This window comes from Equus quagga, unplaced genomic scaffold, assembly GCF_021613505.1.
Source record: "Equus quagga isolate Etosha38 unplaced genomic scaffold, UCLA_HA_Equagga_1.0 220_RagTag, whole genome shotgun sequence".
NCBI classification, from domain to species: domain Eukaryota; kingdom Metazoa; phylum Chordata; class Mammalia; order Perissodactyla; family Equidae; genus Equus; species Equus quagga.
The window spans coordinates 405,906-427,809 of NW_025799647.1; the positions used below are offsets into that span (position 1 = coordinate 405,906).

A 21,904-nucleotide genomic window follows, 5' to 3' on the forward strand; every position below is an offset into this window, starting at 1 on the left:
CACCAAATTCTGGCATCCCTAGCCCCTTCCTGCCCTCTTGTGAAAGGTACCAGCCCAGTACCTTTCCAGTGGACCTCATTGAAGAACTAAAGGAACAGATGAGACCGTGGTGCTATTCCCTCCCAACCTACCAGCTATTTCTCCATCCTCATCTAAAATGATGAGGCGGCAAGAAGGACTATTCTCTCTTCAGCACACTGGGCTGAAGAGAATCGGGACTAGTTAGAACAATTTTCACTATGAACAACAAGTACCCCAATTCCCTGTGAGAGGTGGAGGCAAACGAAATGGGAGGGAATGTGGGAAACTGCACCCTGGATTGACTTTGAAATTTCTAACAGATGATGGGAGCAGGGAGTTACCAGTAACAAAGTCCTAACTTTTATCGTCTAGTAGGGTTGGCAGCTCTCCCTGCAGAGACAGAACCTCTGCAGGTCAGGAGTGAGTGTGGACCATCTATCTTTCAGAACTCAGTTATTTTCATCAAAATAAAACCTTAGTTTAGAGCAGTATTTCTCAACTTTTTTTAGACATTTTTTCCCCCAGTCACCTTCCTAATGGAATTTTAATAACACACATACACTGTATATCTGTTTCGGTACTGTATGTATATCTATGCTTTATATGTAAAAAGAGCAAGGGTTTTTTTGCCCCCCCCCCCCCCAAGGAACTAATTTTTTCCTCATTGGTGAAAGCTGGGAGCAGGTAGCTTTGCCCCCACTGAGAATGCATAGTTTAGATATGTTTCTGTTTTCCTCCCTCAGTGAGGGGAGGGAAAGAGAGCTCTGTGGTCTCAGACAGTTTGATGATTACACCATCCCTCTCTTCCCAAGACCCCCAGAGGTCTTGTAGAACCGAACGCTATATTCTCCAAGCATTAACTATTTATGAAGAATGTGAGTTCTCAGTAGTCTCTGCGACGCCAGTCAGATCATCAATAATAACAACCCTCCACCATTTGGAGCTCTGAGAACCTTTGGCCGACTTCCCTGCATCTTATCAGGGGAGGGAGAAAGAACACAGAGTCCTGATCCCTTTCTTACGCCAACACCCCACACTTGGGATCTTAAGATGCAAGAGCTATGGAGACCCTACCCCTTGCTGGGGGCTGAGAACAGCAACTTGACAGTTGTGTAACACCCGACCCAACCATTATTCTCATGTGCTGACACCAAGACCCAGCTCCCACCGGGGCCAAGGCAATCCTGAACTATCTGACAATCACCCCAAGGAATGAGACATAGCAGGAAGAGAAGAGTAACCACACTGGATATCTTATTTGCCTCAAACTGGAGTCCAGAATAGGCATCTTTTGACGCCAAACTCTCTAAGTTTGATCTGGAAGTCACTGAGGGAGAATAAACACAGAACGGAGCTACACAATATCATTTTTTTTAATAGCATCACTTCCCCTGACTCTATTAACACCTCTTTCCATTGAATTCAATGAACCACTGAATGAAGTCTTCTGGCAGCTGCAATGCACATTTGGTTGCTCCTGCCAGATGCAGAGCTCACAGTCTAAATAGCCCAGCACAGTGTGCTCAGCCCCTCCACGCAGGGTGGCTTCATTTTAGGAGTCTTAATGGTAACAAAGAAAAAGTGAGAAATCAAACATTCCCAGAGGGACACCAGTGAGAAGCCATGTGCAAAATGGCTTATGCAAAATTTTAATATTGACTTAAAATCCTCCCATATTCCAAGAGCTGCATCTCTCTCTGGAGCAGGATAACAGAAAACATGCTGCTTACTTCTCCCATCATCCAGATGAGAGTCTACGACGGCCCATCTGGTCCAGCGATCAGCAAAGAAGGCCTGTTGCTCAAGGAGAACAAGGAGAGTTTCCAGTCTCCCTGGGAAGCTTTGCACTTCTGCAGGTCAAGGACCTCCACGACTGCCCAGATGCAGGCCCAGAAGCCCACATAGCATCAAGCCACGTGCAGGGAGTGAATCTTCCTGCAGGGGAAGGTCACCGAGGGTGAAGAGATACAGCTGCACTGCCACAATGGAGGCCCCAGATGTAAATCTTTATGAAGTGAGAAAAGACAAGGTGCCCTGCTGCCAGGAGAGCCACCTGTGGAATCCGGCATGCCCAAAGGACGGGAAGCCAAGCCAAAGCCAACAGAACCCTCTGACCATCATCTCCGGGCACCTGGGCACCTGGCTTCCAACGCAGCAAATAAGCGCACCCTTCTACCAAACATAGGTCCGAGGCTTGAGGCCAAAGTCCACATCAGTTCCGCTTCCTGGCAAGCCTTGGGGCAGCACCAGGCCCCACACGGGGCCCTTGGGGGAAAGAAAAGCTTCCACATGTGCCCTTGGCCTCCCAGTCTCCAGTGGGGTCACACTCCAGATCCCGGCTTTACATCCAATCAGCTGGGTAACCTGAACCCCTCAGTTTTCTTGTCTTGGTAGTAATATCCTCTTCTAAAAACGAAGGCTGTCTGCCTCCCCAGCCTCAGGACGCTGTGTAGGTGTAAAAGACTTGAAAAGCCTCTTAAAGGAGATATAATACCAGGAGTGGTACAGCATCTTACATAACTGCTTACTTTGAAAACTGGATTTGAAAAATTAAACTCTTGTCAAAGTTTTAAATTAAAAAATGAAGCAAACTTTACAACTCAGTAAGAAAACAACCTGATTCTAAAATGGGCAAAATATTTTAATAGACATTTTACCAAAGAAGAGGCATGGGTGGCTAATAAGCACATGAAGGCTCAACATCATTATTTGTTAGGAAATTCAAATTGGAACCACAAAGAGATACCATACATACATACTAGAATGGCTAAAATTTTAAAAAAAGAAAATACCAAGTATTGGCAAGGATGTGGGAAAACAGAAACCCTTGTTCATTGCTGGTAGGAATGTAAAACTGGGTAGTCACTTTGGAAAAGAGTTTGGCAATTTCTTTAAAAAGTTAAACACAAACACCATTCAATCCAGAAATTCCATGCCCGGGGATCTATCCAAGAAAAATAAAAACGTGTCTACCCGAAGACATGCACACAAATATTCATAATAGCCTCAAACTAGAAACAACCCAAATGTTTGTCAACTGGTGAATGGATAAATTGTCATATATCCATATAATGGAATATTATTCAGCAATTAAAAGGAATGAATTACTAAAACCTATGACAATACAGATGAACCTCAAAAACATTATATTAAATGAAAGAAGCCATGTGCAAATACTACGCATTGCATCACTCCATTTATATGAAATGCCAGTAAAAGTAAATTTATAGAGACAGAGAGCAGATCCGTGGTTGCTGGGCTGGAGGAAGCAGTGGGGTATGAGTGTAAATTGGTACAAGGTTTCTTTTGGGGGGGGGACGGAAATGTTCTCCGGTAACGGTTGCGCAACTCAAGAAATGTACTAAATTCATTGAATTGTACATTTACAATGGGTAGATTTTATGGCATGTAACTATACCTCAATAAAGCTGTTAAAACAAAAGAGGATGTAATGCCAAAGCGGTCATAGATGAATCATCAGGCAGCAAGCAGTTAGATTATTTGAGTAATCCTTAATTTGGATAGAAGACTTCCATATATTTTAAAGAAAAATATATCTGAATTTCAGTTAACATATATGCACATGATGATTTCATACCTGATGTTTATTCTTGGTGATTCTTTTGGACCTCAAATAGTAAAACTCTTCTAGACCAAGGAGAAGATGATAGAACACTAGAAAAAGCCATTTCAAAGATTATCATCCTTCTTACAGGGAGAAAAAAGTAAATTTGGAAAGATTAAAAAAATAAATATGGCAAACCTGAGAGAATTTCTCAAGGATGATGTCAAGATCAACAATAACCACAGTAATACCACATTTTGCAACACTCACAGTTTCTGGCAAGTGGCTTTCCTCATCTATTCTCACCACAGGCCAGGGCAGAGGAAGTCACCAGGCAGATAAAAAGTGATTGAGTCTCCATGGAAGAGAGTGATTTGCTCAAGGCCCCAGAGGCAATGAGCAGCTTTGGAAACTGCCCAGCCCCAGAGGCATGGAGTCTGGCCTTCCAAGATTCCCCAACCCCCAACCATGCCTCGTTCTTGCAGGTGCAGCCCCCGCACGGGCCCTGTGAGCCTATACAGACAGTGGGTTTGTGTGACAGCACAATTCCTTGCCCTCCGAGAAGGCCTGGCCCACGCACAGACAGCTGGAAGTCGCTTCGACCCCCTATGACACCGTTCAAAGCCTCCTCTGTTTGGCTTTTTGATTCCTGATTGACATTCGCTGGCGAGTGGAGATAAATGCCGGGCTAAGGACAATGTTGATCCGCTCTGACTATTCTCAGGGAAAGACTTTTCAGAATAACAAACAAAACAAAACAAAACCCCAAAAACATTGGAGTGCTTAAGGACTCAATAGAGCCCAAGAGGTCCAGGGAAGCCGGGCCGGGCCTTTCAAGAGGCTGGCAAGTCCATTGAGGAGTTAATTGTTTGGGTGTACAATGAGTTTATTCTGACCACATACAAAGAGCTTTCTCTTCCAGGTCCTTCAAAAGCAAATGTGTCAAAGGAGCCAGAGGAGGAATCTGTATTAATGGCCTCTCTTGGGGTCTCTGAGACTGAGAAGCCTTGGAGAATGAGGAAAAAAGAAACCACCACCCCCATCCTGAGATTTGGAAGGTCTCTCAATGATCCCAAGTCCTCTTTGATTCTTGGGCTCTGCCCACACCATGTCTATCACTGGTCACCCTCCCTCTTGCATTCCTTTAGGCTGCCATTGGCCATCTTTTACAAAGACTTGGGGATAAACTTCAGCCTAGGAGAAGGGCTGGAAGCTTCTTGCTTTTGAAGGGACCACATTTATCCCAAAGCCACCATCCCCCTCAGCACGTGACTCAGGGACCCAGGGTGGAAGTCAAGATAACTTATTCTGGGCATCATAGGGAGACTGTTTGCAAAAGTCCCTTAAGAACCCGGCCCAAAACATACTAGGAGGAGTATGGAATGTTAGTCAACCTCAGCATTTCCTGAGCTGCATGTTCCATGACCAATGAGGCTCAGAAACGTACTGTGAGCTGTCCCAATTCTGACTTTTGAGAAGAGAAGTTATCTGGGCTCTTTAGGTCCTTTCCAGGGCAAGAGACCAATCTTTTACATTCCATCTACCCACCTGTACACTCCCTCCCAAAAAAGGTGAAAACAAGCTTAAAGCTGTCTTTTGCAAGTAGTTCCCCACATCCTCAAGCTCCACATTCCTCTGAATAACAGCAAAAGTATGAGGCTGGTAAAAAAGGTAGACCAGAGATGGAAGAAGAAGACGAGGAGAGGGAGGAGGGGAGGAGGCAAAGGGAGGAGGAGGCTGGAGAGGAGGAGGAGGTTGGGTAGAGGGAGGAGGTGGAGAGGGGAAGGGGAATATGGAAGAGGAGGAAGGGGAGGAGGAGGAGAGGGAGGAGGAGGAAGAGGCACCAGCAGCAGAGTCAATTCAGGGCTGGGTTCACACAGAAGACTGTTCATTTCTTTAACTCTTTATTTCGAAATGATTAAAGATTCACAAAAAGTTGCAAAAATAATACAGAGAGGTCCCATGTACCCTTCACACAGTTTCCCCCAATAGTAACATCCTTACAGTTAACACAATTATATAGGGAACCTATAATTATATAGGTAACATCACTATCATACACTATCAAAATCAGGAAATTGATGCTGGTATAATCCACGTACCTTATTCACGTTCCACCAGTTTTACATGTACTCATTTGTGTGTGTGTGTATGTATGTCAGTGTGGTGTGTGGTTCTATGCAATTTTATCCATGTGCAGATTCATGTAACCACCACCACAATCAAAATACAGAATTATTCCATCACCACAAAGATCTCCCTCGTGCCACCCCTTTATAACCACACTTGCCCTCCTCCACTGGGTAAACACTGATCCTTTCTCCATCTCTATGATTTTGTCATTTCCAGAATGCTATATAAATGGAATCATGCAGTATATAACCTTTTGAGGTTGGCTTTTTCCACTTTGCATAATGCCCTTGAGATCTACCCAAGCTGCTGTTGCACATATTAACTGTTTGTTCCTTCTTTTTAAAGATTGGCACCTGAGCCAATCCTTTTTTCTTTTCTTTTCTTCTCCCCAAATCCCCCTGGTACACAGTTGTGTATTCTAGTTGTGAGTGCCTCTGGTTGTGCTATGTGGAACGCTGCCTCAGTGTGGCCTGATGAGTGGTGCCATGTCCACACCCATGATCCAAATTTGCAAAACCCTGGGCCGCCGAAGCAGAGCGTGCGAACTTAATCACTCAGCCACGGGGCGGGCCCCAGTTTGTTCCTTTCTATTGCTGAGTAGTATTCCATCGGATGGATACACCACAGTTTGTTTCACTCACTGAAGGACATTTGCGTTGCTTCCATCTGTGGCTATGACGGGTAAAGCTGCTGTGATCATCCATGTACAAGTTTTGTGTGGACATAAGTTTTCATTTCTCTGGAATAAATGCTTGGGAGTGCAATGGCTGGGAAGTGTATGTTTAGTGGTTTAGTTTTTTAAGAAACTTCCCAAATATTTTCCAGAGTGGCTGTATCGTTTTACGTTCTTACTAACAATGTATGAAAGGTCCAGTTTCTTTGCAGCCTCACCAGCATTCGGTATGGTCACTAATTTTTATTTTAGCTCTTCTAACACGTGTATAGTGACATTTTATCACTTTCTTAATTTGTATTTCTTTATGGCCACTGAGGCTGAACATCTTTTTGCATGTTTATTTGCCCTCTGCATATGCGCTTTGGTGAAATGTCTATCTGTGCATTTTGTCCATCTTTAAATTGAATTGTTTTTCAGCTGTTGAGCTGTTGAGAGTTCTCTGTACTTTCTAGATATAAGTCCTATGTCCGATACGTGTTTGTAAGTATTTTATCCCAGTCTATAGTTTTTTCATTCTCTTAACAGGATCTTTCACAGAGCAAGTTTTTAATTTTGATTAAGTCCAATTTAACAATTTTTTTATTTTTTTGGATGTGTTTGGTGTTCTAGACACCAAAGCTCTAGGTTCACCTAGCTATAGGTTCTGAAGATTTTCTCTTAGGTTTTCTTCTAAAAGTTTTAATAGCTTTACATTTTACATTTTACATTTAAGTCCAAGATCCATTTTGAATTAATTAACTCTAAGGTGTGATGTTTAGGTTGAGGGTTTGGGGTTTTTTGTTTTTGCCTATGGATGCCCACTTGCCACAGCACCATTTGTTGAAAGGACTGTCCTTCCTCCACTGAATTCCTTTTGCACCTTGGTCAAAAATAAAAACTACTGTGTAGGCCTATTTCTAGGTTCTCTATTCTGTTCCACTGACATACGTGTCTATCCTTTGGCCAATGCCACACTGTCTTGATTACCGTATCATTATAAGTCTTAAATTCAAACAGAGTATTATGATTTCAACTCTGTGACATTTCTGGAAAAGGCAAAATTATGGAGACAGTAAAAAGATCAGTGGTTGCCAGGGGTCGGGGTGGGAGGGACAGGATGAACAGGTGGAACACAGAGGAGTTTTAGGGCAGTGACAATACTCTGTATGATACCATAATGGTGGATACATGTCATTGTACATTTGTCCATCCCATACAATGTACAACACCAAGAGTGAACCCAAATGTAAACTATAGACTTAGGGTGATGATGATGTGTCAGTGTAGATTCATTCACTGAAACGAATGTACCACTCTGGTGAGATGTTGATAATGGGGGAGGCTGTGCATGTGCGAGGGCAGGAGGTATATGGGAAATCTCTGTACCTTCCTCCTAATTTTGTTCTGAACCTAAAACTGCCCTAAAAAAAAAATCATTAAAAAAAAAGGAAAATGAAATAAACATTTTTTAAAAAGGGAGAGTAATAGCATTTGTTCAGAAGAACAAAGGGAAGCGTGGATTGAAAGTTCACACAGGGCCAGGAAGGAAGTAAAACATTAAAGATCTCTTTGTCTAAAAAATCAGATAGAGGGATACCTCTCACTTTATTTTTATTTATAAAAATTATTTTAGCTGTTCTCGCTCCATTGCCTTTCCACCTAAATGTTAGAATCAGCAGCCCTTGAATCTCACAGATTTCTTTCAGCAGGCACAGACTCAGGACAACAGGACCTGAGAGCGACAATTTCTCAGCCTTCACACAGGAGCTATACAGCGCTCAGAGCTGAAGAAAGGGGCTTCAGACGTGGCCCTGAGGCCTTTCCACCCACAGGCCGAAATCCCCGCCTCCTGCGAGGTTGCTGTGCCACACCTGGGACTGAACTCACTCCATCAAGGAGCAGTGAGCAAATGCACACATTCACAGTGGCCTCACAAGCTCTGAGCTGTCTCACCTGGACTTCAGGGGCCCCACAAAGGAACCAGGCAGAGGGGGTACCAACTTGCCAGTGGACCATGCTCATCCCAGGCAGCCTCCTCCAAAGGTCTCTCCTTAGAGGCTCTGGCCATGGGAACTACCAGCTGGGGCCATTTGGAGGAGCCACCTGCCTTCCCTCCCCTGCAGAGGTGACAACTTTCCAGCATCTAGAAGCCTGTGCGCCCCTGGGAGGCTTTACCTCCACCTGAAGATCAGCTCCATAATGAGAGAACCATTAGAATGTGAACTCCATGAGGCGAGGCCAGGGCTCTCAGTGTCTACTCACTGCCGGATCCCCAATGACTATAATGAGCCTGGCACTTAGTAAGTTCTCAACAAATATTTGTTGAACAAAAGAGTAACAGTACCAAATACAAAACACCAGTGGTTACTAATAACACCAGGGAGTCATAAGAATCTATGACAAGGAGGCTTTTCCAGATCTCTAAACCCCATTTCCTCTCTGGTCTTGGAAATGGGGATATGGCAGGGATTCAAACTCTTAGCTTAGTATCCTCTATGCATAAACGTTCTCTCAGAGACCCTAGGTTAGAATCCAAGATGGAGGGCAGGAGGTTGAGTAGATGGAGCCCAGCTGGGGGACCTGTTAACTGTGGGACGGAGGAAGACATGGCACATGCATGAGCAGTTGAGCACACTTATGCACACTCCTTCTGCAACTGATCTCTGCAAAGCTGGCCTGTTGAGATGCCAGGCTTGGTCACGGTGGCTCGGAGCACCAGAAAGCAGCAGCAACATGCACACAGAGAGCAAAAGAGCTGCCTCTCATGCGCTTGGAGCTGCTTAGGCACAGTTCTGTTTTAGCAGGCACAGTACCAGCATGAATGCTTCTCCATGGGGAAAGCCAGTGTGAGCAGAGACCAACCCATAGAGGTGATCAGCTGCCCATCTCCACTGAAATCCAGCCCAGGCTAGTAAGTAATCAGACTTTTGCCATCTGATGGTAATGCTGACAGATCAACTACTGATCCCATCTCCCCCTCGGTGCTAGAGGAAGAGAAAAAAGAGGTAGCTGGGAAGACGTTAAAGTCATGTGAGCAGAAGTGACCCTCCACATGTAGAATGATCTGAGATAGCTAGCCTTGCATACTTCATTCAGGCTTGGGGTAATGAAGCAAACCTCCTTCAGGTGTGCTACCCCCCAAGAGGGCTGAGGCTGGAAGCCACACAGTGCCCTTCATCTCTGATGCCTGGCATCCATCACCCTGCCCTAAGCACATCCCTCGGCCCTGAATGAGGGTGCTGTTTAATCCATCACTTGAGCGAGAAGGTCTCCAAGTTGGCACCAACCTATAGACCAGGCTCCACGAGAGATTCTAAAAATAGAGACACAGAGAGGGACCTTGGAGAAATAACTGTGGCTCAGTCTTTACTTGGAGCACATACTATGGAGCAGCCAGTGGGGGATTAAAAAAAGTCTCTGCAAATGAAAGGTAGGTTCGGTTTTGGAAGTTCTGCCCCTCTCCAAGACTGGTTTGACAATTACAGAAGCCCATGCAATAAATAGTAGGCAGAGCCTGCTAAAGTTTTTATTTTTCTCTCACTTTCCTTAAAGAGCTAACTCCTAGACCTCTTACAAGTAGGAAAAAAGCAAACGGCAGAAAACTCCTGACGACCCTAAACTTTCACTTGTCATTTATCAAAGCATCGCCCCGGGATCTCTAAGGTCCTTGGCACTCAGAAGAAAAAAGCTCCCAGAGAAATGCCAGAAATCATTTTACAAGTGCTCTCCTGTTTTCTCATGTAACCATTCTGCACCCCCACCCACCCCACCCGAATGGAGAACTTCCCTCCCGCACCTCGCAATTAACGGAGCCCAGGGTCAGTCCCTGACATTGTGCTCCGTTATCCTGGAGCCTCCCCAAATTTCCACATTCATTAGCATCAAGACACCACCGAGAAGAGGCACCTTAGGAAAATCCACAGGGCTTGGTGGGCCAGGAAAAGGTGCTCAGGGTAAATTCATGGTCTCTAAACACATTCTGCTTCCCACCCACTTTCCTTCAGACTACTTCCATTGAAACCAAAAATTCATCTCTATCTCAACTCCTGCAGCCGCCTGTTTTAGCAGCAGATTGTCAGAGCTTAAGGGGCTGCTCTGTCACATCAATAAAACACATGTGGATGCACGTGTGCCCCCCCCCCCACCCCCAAACACATACACACACCCCTTCCATCTCCCTTCAAGGGCGAGGCCCAAAGGAGAAGAAGGGGAGGGGCAGCCGGGATGGGAGCCCTGCAGATCAATGGATATTTGAAACTCAAACACATGGTCTGGGACCTACACTGCACGTGTTAATTACCACACATGTGCCCGTAAAGGAGTCCGTGAAACAGAAGAGGCCCAAAGAACAGAGAGAGGAAAGGACATTCCAAGGGATTAAGTAAATAGTCTGAAGTTCTGACCCTCCTCCCCTCCCGAAGCACATGCATCTGGGTAAGATAACAGCACCTCCCTCCCTCCCTTCCCCCACATCTCCCCTCGGGGCCCACACCTGTGGACCCAGGAGCCGCAGCAACCCAGGCCTCCAGGCCTCCAGTCCTGGGCCAGACGGCTGTGACCCACTACCACCTGGCCTCTCTCCCTCCTCCCTTCCTCCTGCTATCTCTCTGGGCCTCCTCCCCCAGCCTCCTCTCGCTTGGCCTTTCTCCTCTCCTTCAGAGGACTAATTCCTGGCTGGCAACCAGACTCCCTGTCCAGCACAATATGCCTTTTCATTCCCTCCAGGCAGAGAGAACCGACCCCTCCAAGTCCTGTCAGTGGAGCATGTTCAAAAAGGCAAGAGAGTGGGGAAAGAAAAGGCTGGGTGGGCTCCTCCGCTGCCGCCCCCACCACTCACACACCAGACCCCCCCCCCCCCCCCCCTCTGGCCGTACCCCTCACCCTGCACAAGGGTCCAGTCCTAGCATCTCTCAGGGGCAGGTCCTGGGCTGCGAGCTCCAGCTCTAGGGAGACGCCTTCTAGGAGATCCCACATGTGGGCACGGGCTCAGACAAGGGGCCTTTGTGCCTCCCCACCTGCTGCCCTCCGGAGCACATTCCATTCTTAAGTGGCAGCTGAAAGAGGGACCTTGGCGGGCTGACACAGGATATTACAAATGCCCTCTCGCACCCTGTCCCCATTCAAACCCCAGCTTCCTGGACAGGTGTGGCTCCAGGCCCTTCCTACAGGTGGTGAACCGAACCTACTTTTCGCTGCACTGCCCACAGCAGACAAAGAGATCGGCACCTATGTTGACCCTCCATAGTAGAAGAAAAGAGAACCCACTGGGCAGAAGCCAAGTTTCCAGGAGTGAGTGAGCCTGAGCATCCCCCCCAGGTGTTTGCACCAAAGAGGGAGCCTCCGCAGAACCACCTGGGAAGCGGGAACCCACCCAAGGTAGAGGAGAAAAGCTGGGAACTGAACAGCTTATCTCTGAGATGAGGCTTCACCCTCTACTCCCCTGTTCCCTGCACCACCCCTGGAGGAATAAGGGTCCCCTGCCCTCTTCCAGCTGGATCCGTGAGAGCCAGAGATGACCACAGGGCTGTCTCTTATTGTTCTGTATCAAGTACAAGGCCTCATCAACCCAGAAAGTACTTCTCTGTGTAGTTTAAGAACCAAATCCTATTGTTGGCCTCTCTCGGTGCAGATGGTTTATTCAGCATCATGCACTCAGTTCCCCTTGGTAGAGAGAATCTGGGGGGTCAGTTTTGCATGACTGCAATTTTTTTTTTCTACCACCAAGACCTCATGCCCAAGAATAAAGGTGATGGTCCTGAAGTTACGACAAGCAAACCTGCAGGCAGCTCCCTTTTCCAACCACAACAAACTGTAGACACACTCACGCCATTCACAGTGTTGATGATTTCAGGTTTTTGCAAAAAGAAACGTTCATGCCCCTCTCCCACTTTCCCATCCAGAAGGGAACCACCAGCACTCAAGGCTGTCTCCCTCTGTTCTGGGAAGGACCTAGAAAGGCACTCGCTCCTTTCTTTTCATCCACTTACTCATTCCTGCCCACAGGAAGGGGAGCAGCTCACCAGGTCCATTGGTCCATGTTTCCTAGCAGGTGTTGGTGTCACCATGCTCCACTTCCACATCTTCTTGGAGCACATGCATTTAGGGGCAGCAGGTTCTCCGGACTCCCACCTCCTGCATTCAGGCAGGGTGACTTTGCCTCCTCTTCCTGTCCTCATGGAATAAGCACCTGGGGCCATGTCCAGGGCCGTGCCTTGGTCTCCCTGAGACTGCGTGGGTAGGACAAGCCTGTGCACCTCACACAGATCCCCCGCAGGCCCAACTCTCCCCGTAGACTCTTATGAGCACAAAGTTCCCAAGACCCGGATCCAGGTGGGAAGCCTCAAATTCAGCCAAGGTCTCCCATCTGGGTTTGACCTGAGAGCCCAAAATGGGTGTCCTGGAGTGCTTACACGTGCGATGACATTGGTACTTGTTTTCCACACAACTACCAGCTCTGTGTGTGTATGCTGTCCTGGAGGTAAGGAGCAGGGAATCTTAGGCCTCAAACTGTCTTTCAGCCTGGAAATTATGGTCAGCATATCCAGGGACCTGTTCCTCCTGTTGGCTGCTCCACAAAACAGCACTCAGACAAATGCTTTAATTGCGGCTAGCTACATAACTTGTAGGGCCCAGGGAAAAATGAAAATGCAAGGCCGTTTGTTCAAAAGAACAGGGAAAAAGTGCCATTAGGGACACTAAAATATAGTTTTATCTTCTCTTCCATGGTCTCTCTCTTGACTTGTCATGGTGTTTTTAAATTTTCTATTTAATGTTGTTCTAGGTAAAGAAAAATTAAAATTTTTAGCATACTATGGAAGCCCCATAGCACGCATCACAAAAGACACATGAAAATGGGGCAAAAAGCTTGGGCAGTGGATACCTATGTTGCATGTGTTTCTTCTGCTCATGCACATGCTTCCTTGTCCCATCAGACTTTACTTACAAAATACAAGTTCAAAGGCGAAAATTATTAAGAATTTCAGGACAACAACTGCACAGGTCGCAAGCCCATGAAGCCATCCTAGGCTTCGTGAAGACAATCTAGATGTGCTAGAACAATTATTAAGGAGAATCAGGGAGGAAAAAAGTGTTCAAATGGGTTTCAAATGGGCAGACTTGGGAACGCCTACTGTCATCATCCTTTTTGGTTTAATGCTGGCTACACTGGTAGCCAATTGACTGAACCCCCAAGGACCAAGATTCTCAGAGTCCCTGTCTGCTCTGTGCACTGCGCTCACTCACCTCCCTCAGAAATTCTGGGAGCTTGGTCCCCACCACTGTCTGAGCCTTACTTACCCCAGGTGCTCTGGGGAGGAAACACAGAATGTAAATGGAGATTTTCTGCAGGGCACTTTAACTCTCACCCCAGACTCCTTCCATCTTGTCTAAGAACTCCTACGTGGACTGGCTTTAGAAGCAAACATTTAGATAAAGCACAAAACTCTACTCACCTTTCCTTCCTGAGTTACCCTGGCTCAAGGGCTTGTCGGTGACTGAACCTTGGGTGGAAGAGGAAACAAAAACAGAGACGTTCAGAATGCATCACACTTGGTTTCTTTCAAAGAGTTGGCAAAGCCTGATATTATGAGCATATGGTTCTGTGTATATATATATTGTATACACATCTAGGGACATTATATACAAAGTTAGTACATACATACATGTCGAGCGGGATTTGTTTAACATCAATGTCACTGATATCACAGCATTGTTGAGAAGAACCATGATTTCCAGGTTCCAGGCAATAGTCTTGACCAGATTTCTACAAAATTCCACATCTATATAACTCCCTTGTTGAACATTCCAAAACTACCCCTCACCTCCACTCCCCATCTCCCCCACTTCCCACCAACTCCATGCTCTCAGCCATATCCACTCAGTAGGGCCAACCAGAAAGAAACCCTGTCTTACTGCAAATGCAATGATTGACATCCCTTGCTGGTGAGGGCAGGAAATCGGCGATTTTCCATCTGCATTAAGTAGAAAATTGTTGGCCCAATTGTACGCAATGGGCCAAAATAGTCTGAGGCATGGAAACAATTTTCTAGACGCAGCCTGTTCCTCAAGGAGGGGGTGGCATGTGTGTTGGGCCAAACGCTTTGCCCTGCATCTGCTAAGATACCATGCACACCCACCCTATGATCCTGACCCTACAGTACCTATCTTTTCCATGAAGCCCAACCCCACACAGGCAGGGCATAGCCAGCTCACCCTGAAGGGCATCCATGGAGGTCCCACCAACGAAAGAAAGAATCCGTATTTTCTCAATCTATATCATACCCCTTCTTCATACACTAGTTTTGTGATAATTCAGTTCTATCACTCAGCATGACTTGTTTCTAGCGCATTTGTTTGCTTTAAATGAAACTTTCCAGGTCATTTGCAAAGAGAGCTCATTCCCGTCCCTCCCCACACCAACCCCAATTAAGGTTTCCAGTTTCCATCTAAACCACAAATAAAGTAAACTTTCCTTTTTGGCCTGCATATCTTGGTTTCCTAATGTAGATACTTACGGCCCTTTCCACTTACTTTTCCCTTTAAATAGCAGGACAGGTAGAAAAAAGGAATCGGTTTTGTAAAAAAAGTAAAAATGTTAGGATAGTAGGACTGCTAGCCTTTGGAATTTCCCATAGGCTTTAGAATAATGTTTTATTCTTTGATTGCACTTCAAAATTAAAAATGAGTAAATAAATAAAACCTCACACACACAGACATGGAGAAATATGATGCAGCTGGTAGCTGGGATAGGCCATTTTGAACGAGGGCTGAGCTGCACTGTGAATTAAGGGGGTGACTCCCACATCCCTTACCATCTGAATGGAAGAGGAGAGTGTGGGGCTAGGGTAAATCCAGAATCCACAATCCCAAGAAGTTGATCTGAGAGCAAAATTTCTCTATAATTAGAAAGTTAAAAGTGGAAAGGACTTCATTTTTGCCATGGACTAGCCCCGTGGGTCACTTTGAAGCAGTGGTTCCCTAACTTGTTTAACCATCAGAACCACCTGAGAAGCTTCATAAACATGTGGACTCCAGGTGTCACTCCACACCTACTGGATCAGAATGCACAGGGAGGAGTCTTGACACGTGGGTTCTCGTTAATTCCCCAGGCACTGCTGAGGACAGCCAGATCTGAGGTCCACCGTTACGAAAGTTTTCCGTTACTCTACATCACGTTGTTCAAGGGTGGCAAATATGTTGCACATAGGACACCACTCTCCTCTCTTGTGCCCACGACAGACATCACTAATTGATCATCACAGCCTTTGATGTTGAACTCCCACGCCGTCTTGAAATCCATCCCAACTAAGTGCTCCCAGGGCCACTAGCAACCAGAGCACACAGCTAAAAACTTACACACCATGCTAGGGGTTACAGCTGATGCTTTGGAAAAGAGCATTGAACGAGAAACCTAAATTCAAAGAAATAAATATATACACAAGCATGTTCTGACCCTGACAGCTGACTACAGAGTGAGCGTGTTTGAGTGGAAGGCTCCCTGACCTGGAAAAAGACTCATAACCGCCATCAGTCTTTCAAAGGTTCCCCCACAAGATGCAGGAGACCAAGCAAGGGCTCCCTCTCCAGCCCTCTTCTTTCTTCCCACCCCTCCCTACGGTACCTGAACATACAGGAGTTTTATTCTGCACGGAAGAGCCACTGATGGGCTTCCCATCTGGGGTGACACACCAGCAGTACCCCGTGTAAGTGTGACACTGCACCTGTTCAGGGAAGTGGGAAGGGGAAGAGAACCATAAGTCTAGGGTCACAGTATCAACAGTCATGTCCCACCCCTTTCAAAGCATCCCCAGTATGGTGGAGGAGCTCCTTCCACCTCTCATCCCAGCCTCTGTCCCCAGAGGGTCTCTTGCAGGTGGGCCAGTCAGTCAACAGCACTGATTATATGTTTTCTGTGTGACTCCCATGCACAACCACAGCAATTCATCTACTTCTTTCTTATGACTTTTAAGGCTGATTATCTTATCTCACACTCAGATACATCTGTTGTATTTGCCCTGTGATGGTTCTCACCAAAACCCTCACAATTTTTCCCCAAGCGTTGGCATACACTCCCATCCAACTGTAAGAAATTCTGATTGGTGAATTAATTTGGCAAGGACAAGCTGGAATGTCACTACTGTAGATTGATATGACACTTCTTTAACAAGCAGAGACAAGTGGTAAGCTTTTCTTCTTTTTCTAGCTTTTCCCAGCATCCATTCATATGGTCAGCCTGCCTATTGATCAGGTGGCTCTCCTGAGACAAGGACACATGTGATGGGGTTAAGGTATGGGCAAAGACACTTATGCCTGCAGGTTACAGTTCTAAAAGCCCCGCTGCACCACTGCATGACTTTCCTCAAGCCTCCAAGATCAGGTCCACCCTGTCTGGGAACAGCAAATGAAAATGAGGCTTTTTGCTTCATTTGGGGTGACTCTTCTTTCTCTTCCAATAGCTGTCACTTTATCCACCCCATTCCACCATCTCTTCCCATCCATTTGCTACATGGAGTTCCTAAACACAAATTGAGGCATGACTCCTCTGCTTAAAACCCCTTGACAATTTGCCAGACTCAGGATGGAGATTAAGCTCATGATCATGAAGGGCCAAATGAGCAAATGTGCATGGCGCTCAAAGTCGTCCATGATCTGCCCCGCCTATCCCCCCAGCCTCATTTCACACCCGTGTCTCCACACACGCCCTCCATCCCAGCCACAATGAACCTATTGAAGCTCACAAACACATCCTAGGATCTCATGATTCTGAACCTTTGTTTGCTCCAACTATCCAGTCTGTCCAGAATACCATGCTTCAACCTATCCTCAAGCCTCTCCTAATCCCTTTGTATTCCCACCCCCTTTATGACACACCTTCTCCGCAAAGCGGTCCTACGCTCCCCTCCTCCTCTCCCTCTTTCCTCTGACCCTCTACACACCCTGGTTCCCCAAATTCAGAGCCCTTATCACAACGAGCTACAACTGTTGATCTGTCTAGTCTATTTCCCCCTCTAGGCTGTGACCGCCTTAAGACAAGGGACTGCATACTTGTTAATTCTGTATTCCAAGCATCTAGCATGATGCCTGACACTTATTGTAGGTGTTTGATGAGTCGCATAAATGCATGAATTATCATATTTCCTCAGTTCTTAGCCTCTCTCAATTCTAAAAATGTAACATTAAACAGCCCCACCACATTAAATGTAGACCACAATTACAAGATATGTGCCAACTGCACATATATTAAAGTGTGAAAAAATGTGCCTCTTGGGATCGAGGACATTTGGGATGGAGGATAGACAGCAATAGCATACAAATTGAGTGCTGAGGTATACAAGGGGTACGGAGGTAAAAGAGAGATCTGAAGCCCGGGTGAAATCCAGAAGATATCAGTAAGGCTGAAAAGCTACAGAAAGGCTTCTGCTCTTGTGTGGATACCAAACACAGCAGTTTTCCTCAAGACTAGCTATTTCATAGGGACTTACCCACAGGGATCAGGACAAGATGGAGGGCATCTTGCTCCTACCAGTAGGACAACTGTGTATAAAAATGAGGAATTTACCTCTACTGCCCACGCAAGGAAACTATATTCAGTGCCTCTACTCCAGTACCATATCCCACTCTCACTTCATCTCACAGAGACAATCCATAAACCCCTTGGCCATGGTTGCCGCCCCAGATCCTCCCCCAAGATCAATACCTTGGGTTGGGTCAATGCTGCCTTCTGAGGAGGCCTAATGGTGGAAGGGAAAGAAAGCCAGGCAGACCTGAGTGTGCACCCTGGTCTAGCCAGTTATAAACTAGGCATGAGCCCCATGTACAAAACGGGGATAACAACGCCAAAGCTGGAAGGCTCTGGCGAGGAAAACAGACAGTGTGAGTCCAGTGCCCGGCACGGGATGACGGCTCATCCAGGGTGGCTGTGGCAATGATGGCAATGATTACTCGAAGCTGTGTCAGAAACACCTGGCAAGCCGGCCTCCTCGTGGGTGGAGCCCCCCCAGGAGCCCCGGAGGCTTGGGTGGGAAGTGCTGCTGGAAAGTCCACATTCACCCCTGCAGATTCTGTCAGCCCTGCGAGGGATAATTCCTAGAGATCACTCCTCACCAGTGGCAGCATTTTAATGGGGCCTGGCTGGCTGCTTTCTCCTCCTTGGCGAATAATTACCTCTGGGGAAACCTGTCCCTGGGCTGGGTGGCCACGCTGACTCACTCCCAGGCCCCTTGGCTCCCATGGCCAAGGCCAGCCTCCCTCTCCAAGAGGACCATACCCCGCAAGTCCAGCACCCGAGGCTGGGCCTCTGGCCCAGTGCTGCCTGCTGCAGCCGAGTGCCACAGTCAAGCAGGCCACAAGAACGGCTGCGTGGAAAGTCCCTTCCTCCCAGGCTGGCAGAGTCCCAGCCACAGCGACTAGGGACAGAACTACAAGCATGAGCAAGAGGCTAAGCCCATAGCTTTGTTTCAGGGGGTATAATCTGACCTCCAGGCTCAACAGGTCCCAGGGTCACATGCTCCCTGAGTGTGCCCACTGTATCCCTGCAGGCACTGGATGCTGCCTCCCAGCGCCCAGCCGGGCCCGCAGGCCCAGACACAGCCCCTCTCTCCCCAGGGCCCTCAGCATCCTCCCACACCGGGGTCCAAGGAACAGACTCCAGGTTCCAAAATCCTCAGGTTGGGAGCTGCTTCCAAGTCCCAGAAAACTAGACTTGAATGCGGAATTGTTGCCACGGCCCTCTGAGGCCTGGGGTACCTGGTAACAGGCTCACCTGCCCCAGGAGTGCTGCAGAGGAGGGGGCAGCGGTAAGCAAAAGAGGACCCTGAGCACCCAAGCAGGCTCTCAGACGCAGGAACTGCAGGAGGCGCCCAGCAAGGTCACTGCCCTGCGCTGGAGGAGCCCTCAGCGAAGCAGCCCACGATTCGCAATCGAGAGGTTGTTTATAAGTTGTCTTGGGGAGTTTTCAAGATGCCATCTTGAAGAAAAAGAAGTTGTTACATGGAGACAGAAAGCAGTAGCCGTGGAGTCAGACTGCAGCCTGCCTTCAACTAACCATCTCCACCACTCACGTTACCTGTGAACTTTCAACCCCCTGCAGCCTTGGAAAGGTTCTTAATCCAACCCACCTTCAGCCTCTCCACGACTCTTTAAAAAGGGATGATAATAACACCTACCTCACTTGGCTGTTGGATTAAATTAGATAATGTAAATAAAGCACTTAGCACACACAGTAAGTGCCCAGTTAAGCTTAGCTATTTATTTTTATTATCATTGTGTTATTTTTTAGCAAACTATTTGTGCATTCAAAAAGGGTACAGCCAGATTCTCTGATAGGAACCAAAGAACATCTTAATCTGACCAGTCTCAGGGGAGGGGCAGTCTGAACTCAGCAAAAAGTTTGAGCGGAGGAAGGGGAGGTTTGTTTTCATATAGAAACAGGTCTATTACTCTCAGAAGAGAGAAGGACGGCTTCCTGCAGAAAAGCAACCAGGATATAAACTCTATAGAATTGATGGTTTATATATACATGATCAGTATGCAAATTCTACCTAGTTTAGCCTCCTCTCTTGCAGACTTATTTATTCTTTTAAGTTAACAAGTAATCCCCTTAGTTCTACCTCCACCACCACCCCACAGCCTCAAATTAATCAACTCGCAGACTTAATCTATGTGAAAAGAAGGAGCCAAGAGGAATTGACAAGGTAATTGGCCATTTCTAGTATCTTGCTGTATTGTTCTCAAATCTCAAGGTTGTTCTGGCCCTAAAGGTACAGATACAAACCACAGGAATTTGCTCCTATCTCAGTCTGGAACATCCTAGGAGGGCTGAAATGACAACTGATGGGTCTTCCTTAAGAGACAAAAAGTGTTTGTACATCAACCTAAGCGGGGTTACTCTCTGCTAAATGCCACTGTTGAACCTAACTGGTATCCTAAAGGTACTTTAAAACAGTGTGTTCTTAGGTAAGTAGGTTTCATCTCTGACTCATGTACTTAAGCATTTTTGGCAAGAAGCCCTTTGCATAAACAGCCCAGTGGTATGTCTCAGGTCAACCTCTGTCCAAATTAAGACAAATTTGAAATTATTTTAAGCCTTAATCTATTTTAATCTTCAACACTAGCCCAACTCCCGGACATCTGGAAGAATGTGGGAGGGTAACACTCCCAACAAATGGAGTTGAATGAGGAGTCAAGAATAGCAGAGCAAATACCAGCTCACAGGATAAAGCAGATCGGAGACCGAATGGGAGGAAAGCATGGAGAAAAACCAAGACAAATGGACTGTGCACGCAGACAACTATTGCCCCTGGGTACCAGGTCCAAGACAGAACACACACCTTCTACCTTCACAACAGCTCGTCAGCTGCCACCCACGGCCTCTGCACTATCTCCTCCAGGCCTCCAAACCGCCCTCTGTGCACATCCTTTATAGGAGGCACCGGGAGCAGAGGCCATTCGTTCAAACCCACAGCCAGGTCCTAACAGCACAGGAATTTGAAGCCCGATCTCCAAGCACTCACAAAATTTCAGAATTGACAGAGCTGGAAAAAAACTTAGAGATCACCAGCCTAACCCAGACATTTTACAAACGAGGAGACAGACGGGCAGCATGATCACCAGTACCTAGCCTGGCAGATAAAGTCCCCAGAGCTGGAAGGGAGACAGGGAAATGGCACGGTTCGCAGCGCTGTGTCCGAGGGAACTGACTGGGTCTCTTTGTGCCTGTGATTCTCCAGCAGAGGGAACTCCTCCAGGGGAGGAGGAGATGGGATAAATACCCTAATGAAGCAGGCAGCTGGAAGAGCGTCTTTTGCTCCAGTGTGAGCGAGAGGCCGTTTCCGGAATGATGCGGGTGACAGCATGGGGGCCTTGGCCGCACCTCCAGCCAGACTGCTCTCCTGGCCGTTCTTGGGGGGCTCTTCTGACAGGGGTCAGACCTCACCTAGAGTAGCTTCCCTGTTGGACTTTTGCTCTCCTTCCTACCAAGGGCCCCTGCTCCCCTAGGACACCAGTCTCCCCTGCGTACGCCCGCTCTCTCCTCTTTTCTCCCAGAACATGAAGCTGCGGTTCCTACCTGCACTTCTGCCTCTTGGATACAGTGAAGAACACAGCTGCTGTCCTATGGGGCGTGGCTAGGACTTACTGCGGATGGAGGGTTCTCTTGCCAAATAACTTTGGAAATGTTGAGTTAAATAAAACGAAAGAATTTCTGGACTGCAGAACTTCTCAGAGCCTTAAGTCAATTCATGATTTAGCACTAAGATCATTTAGCATGCAATTGGAATAGGATGTAAGGATGCATAGAAATATCATGCAAATAGGAATTGCTGCAAATGGTATTATAAATATCATTTGCAGCAATTCCTAAACTTATTTAACTGTGGGACCCTCCCTTAATTTTGTGTGGGGAGCCTTTCACAGTACTAGTGTTCTCTGAAACATGCTTTTAAAAAAAGGCAGTACATGGAGCCAGCCCAGTGGTGTAGTGGTTAAGTTCGCGTGTTCTGCTTCAGGAGCCTGGGTTTGCAGGTTCAGATCCT

The 21,904-nt window shown here is 46.9% G+C and overlaps 1 protein-coding gene across 2 annotated transcripts in view; it reads right to left on the reverse strand.

Annotated features, from left to right (window-relative positions):
* The window catches only part of LOC124233771 (SPARC-related modular calcium-binding protein 1), a 141,708-nt gene that overhangs the window by 38,282 nt on the left and 81,522 nt on the right, over window positions 1–21,904 (reverse strand). For both annotated transcript variants that reach the window (XM_046650962.1, XM_046650961.1), the window contains exons 4-5: window positions 15,994–16,093; window positions 13,826–13,873 (exon numbers count right to left, since the gene is read on the reverse strand). In XM_046650962.1, the coding sequence (XP_046506918.1) occupies window positions 13,826–13,873; window positions 15,994–16,093 (148 nt within the window). The remainder of the gene's footprint in view (window positions 1–13,825; window positions 13,874–15,993; window positions 16,094–21,904) is intronic.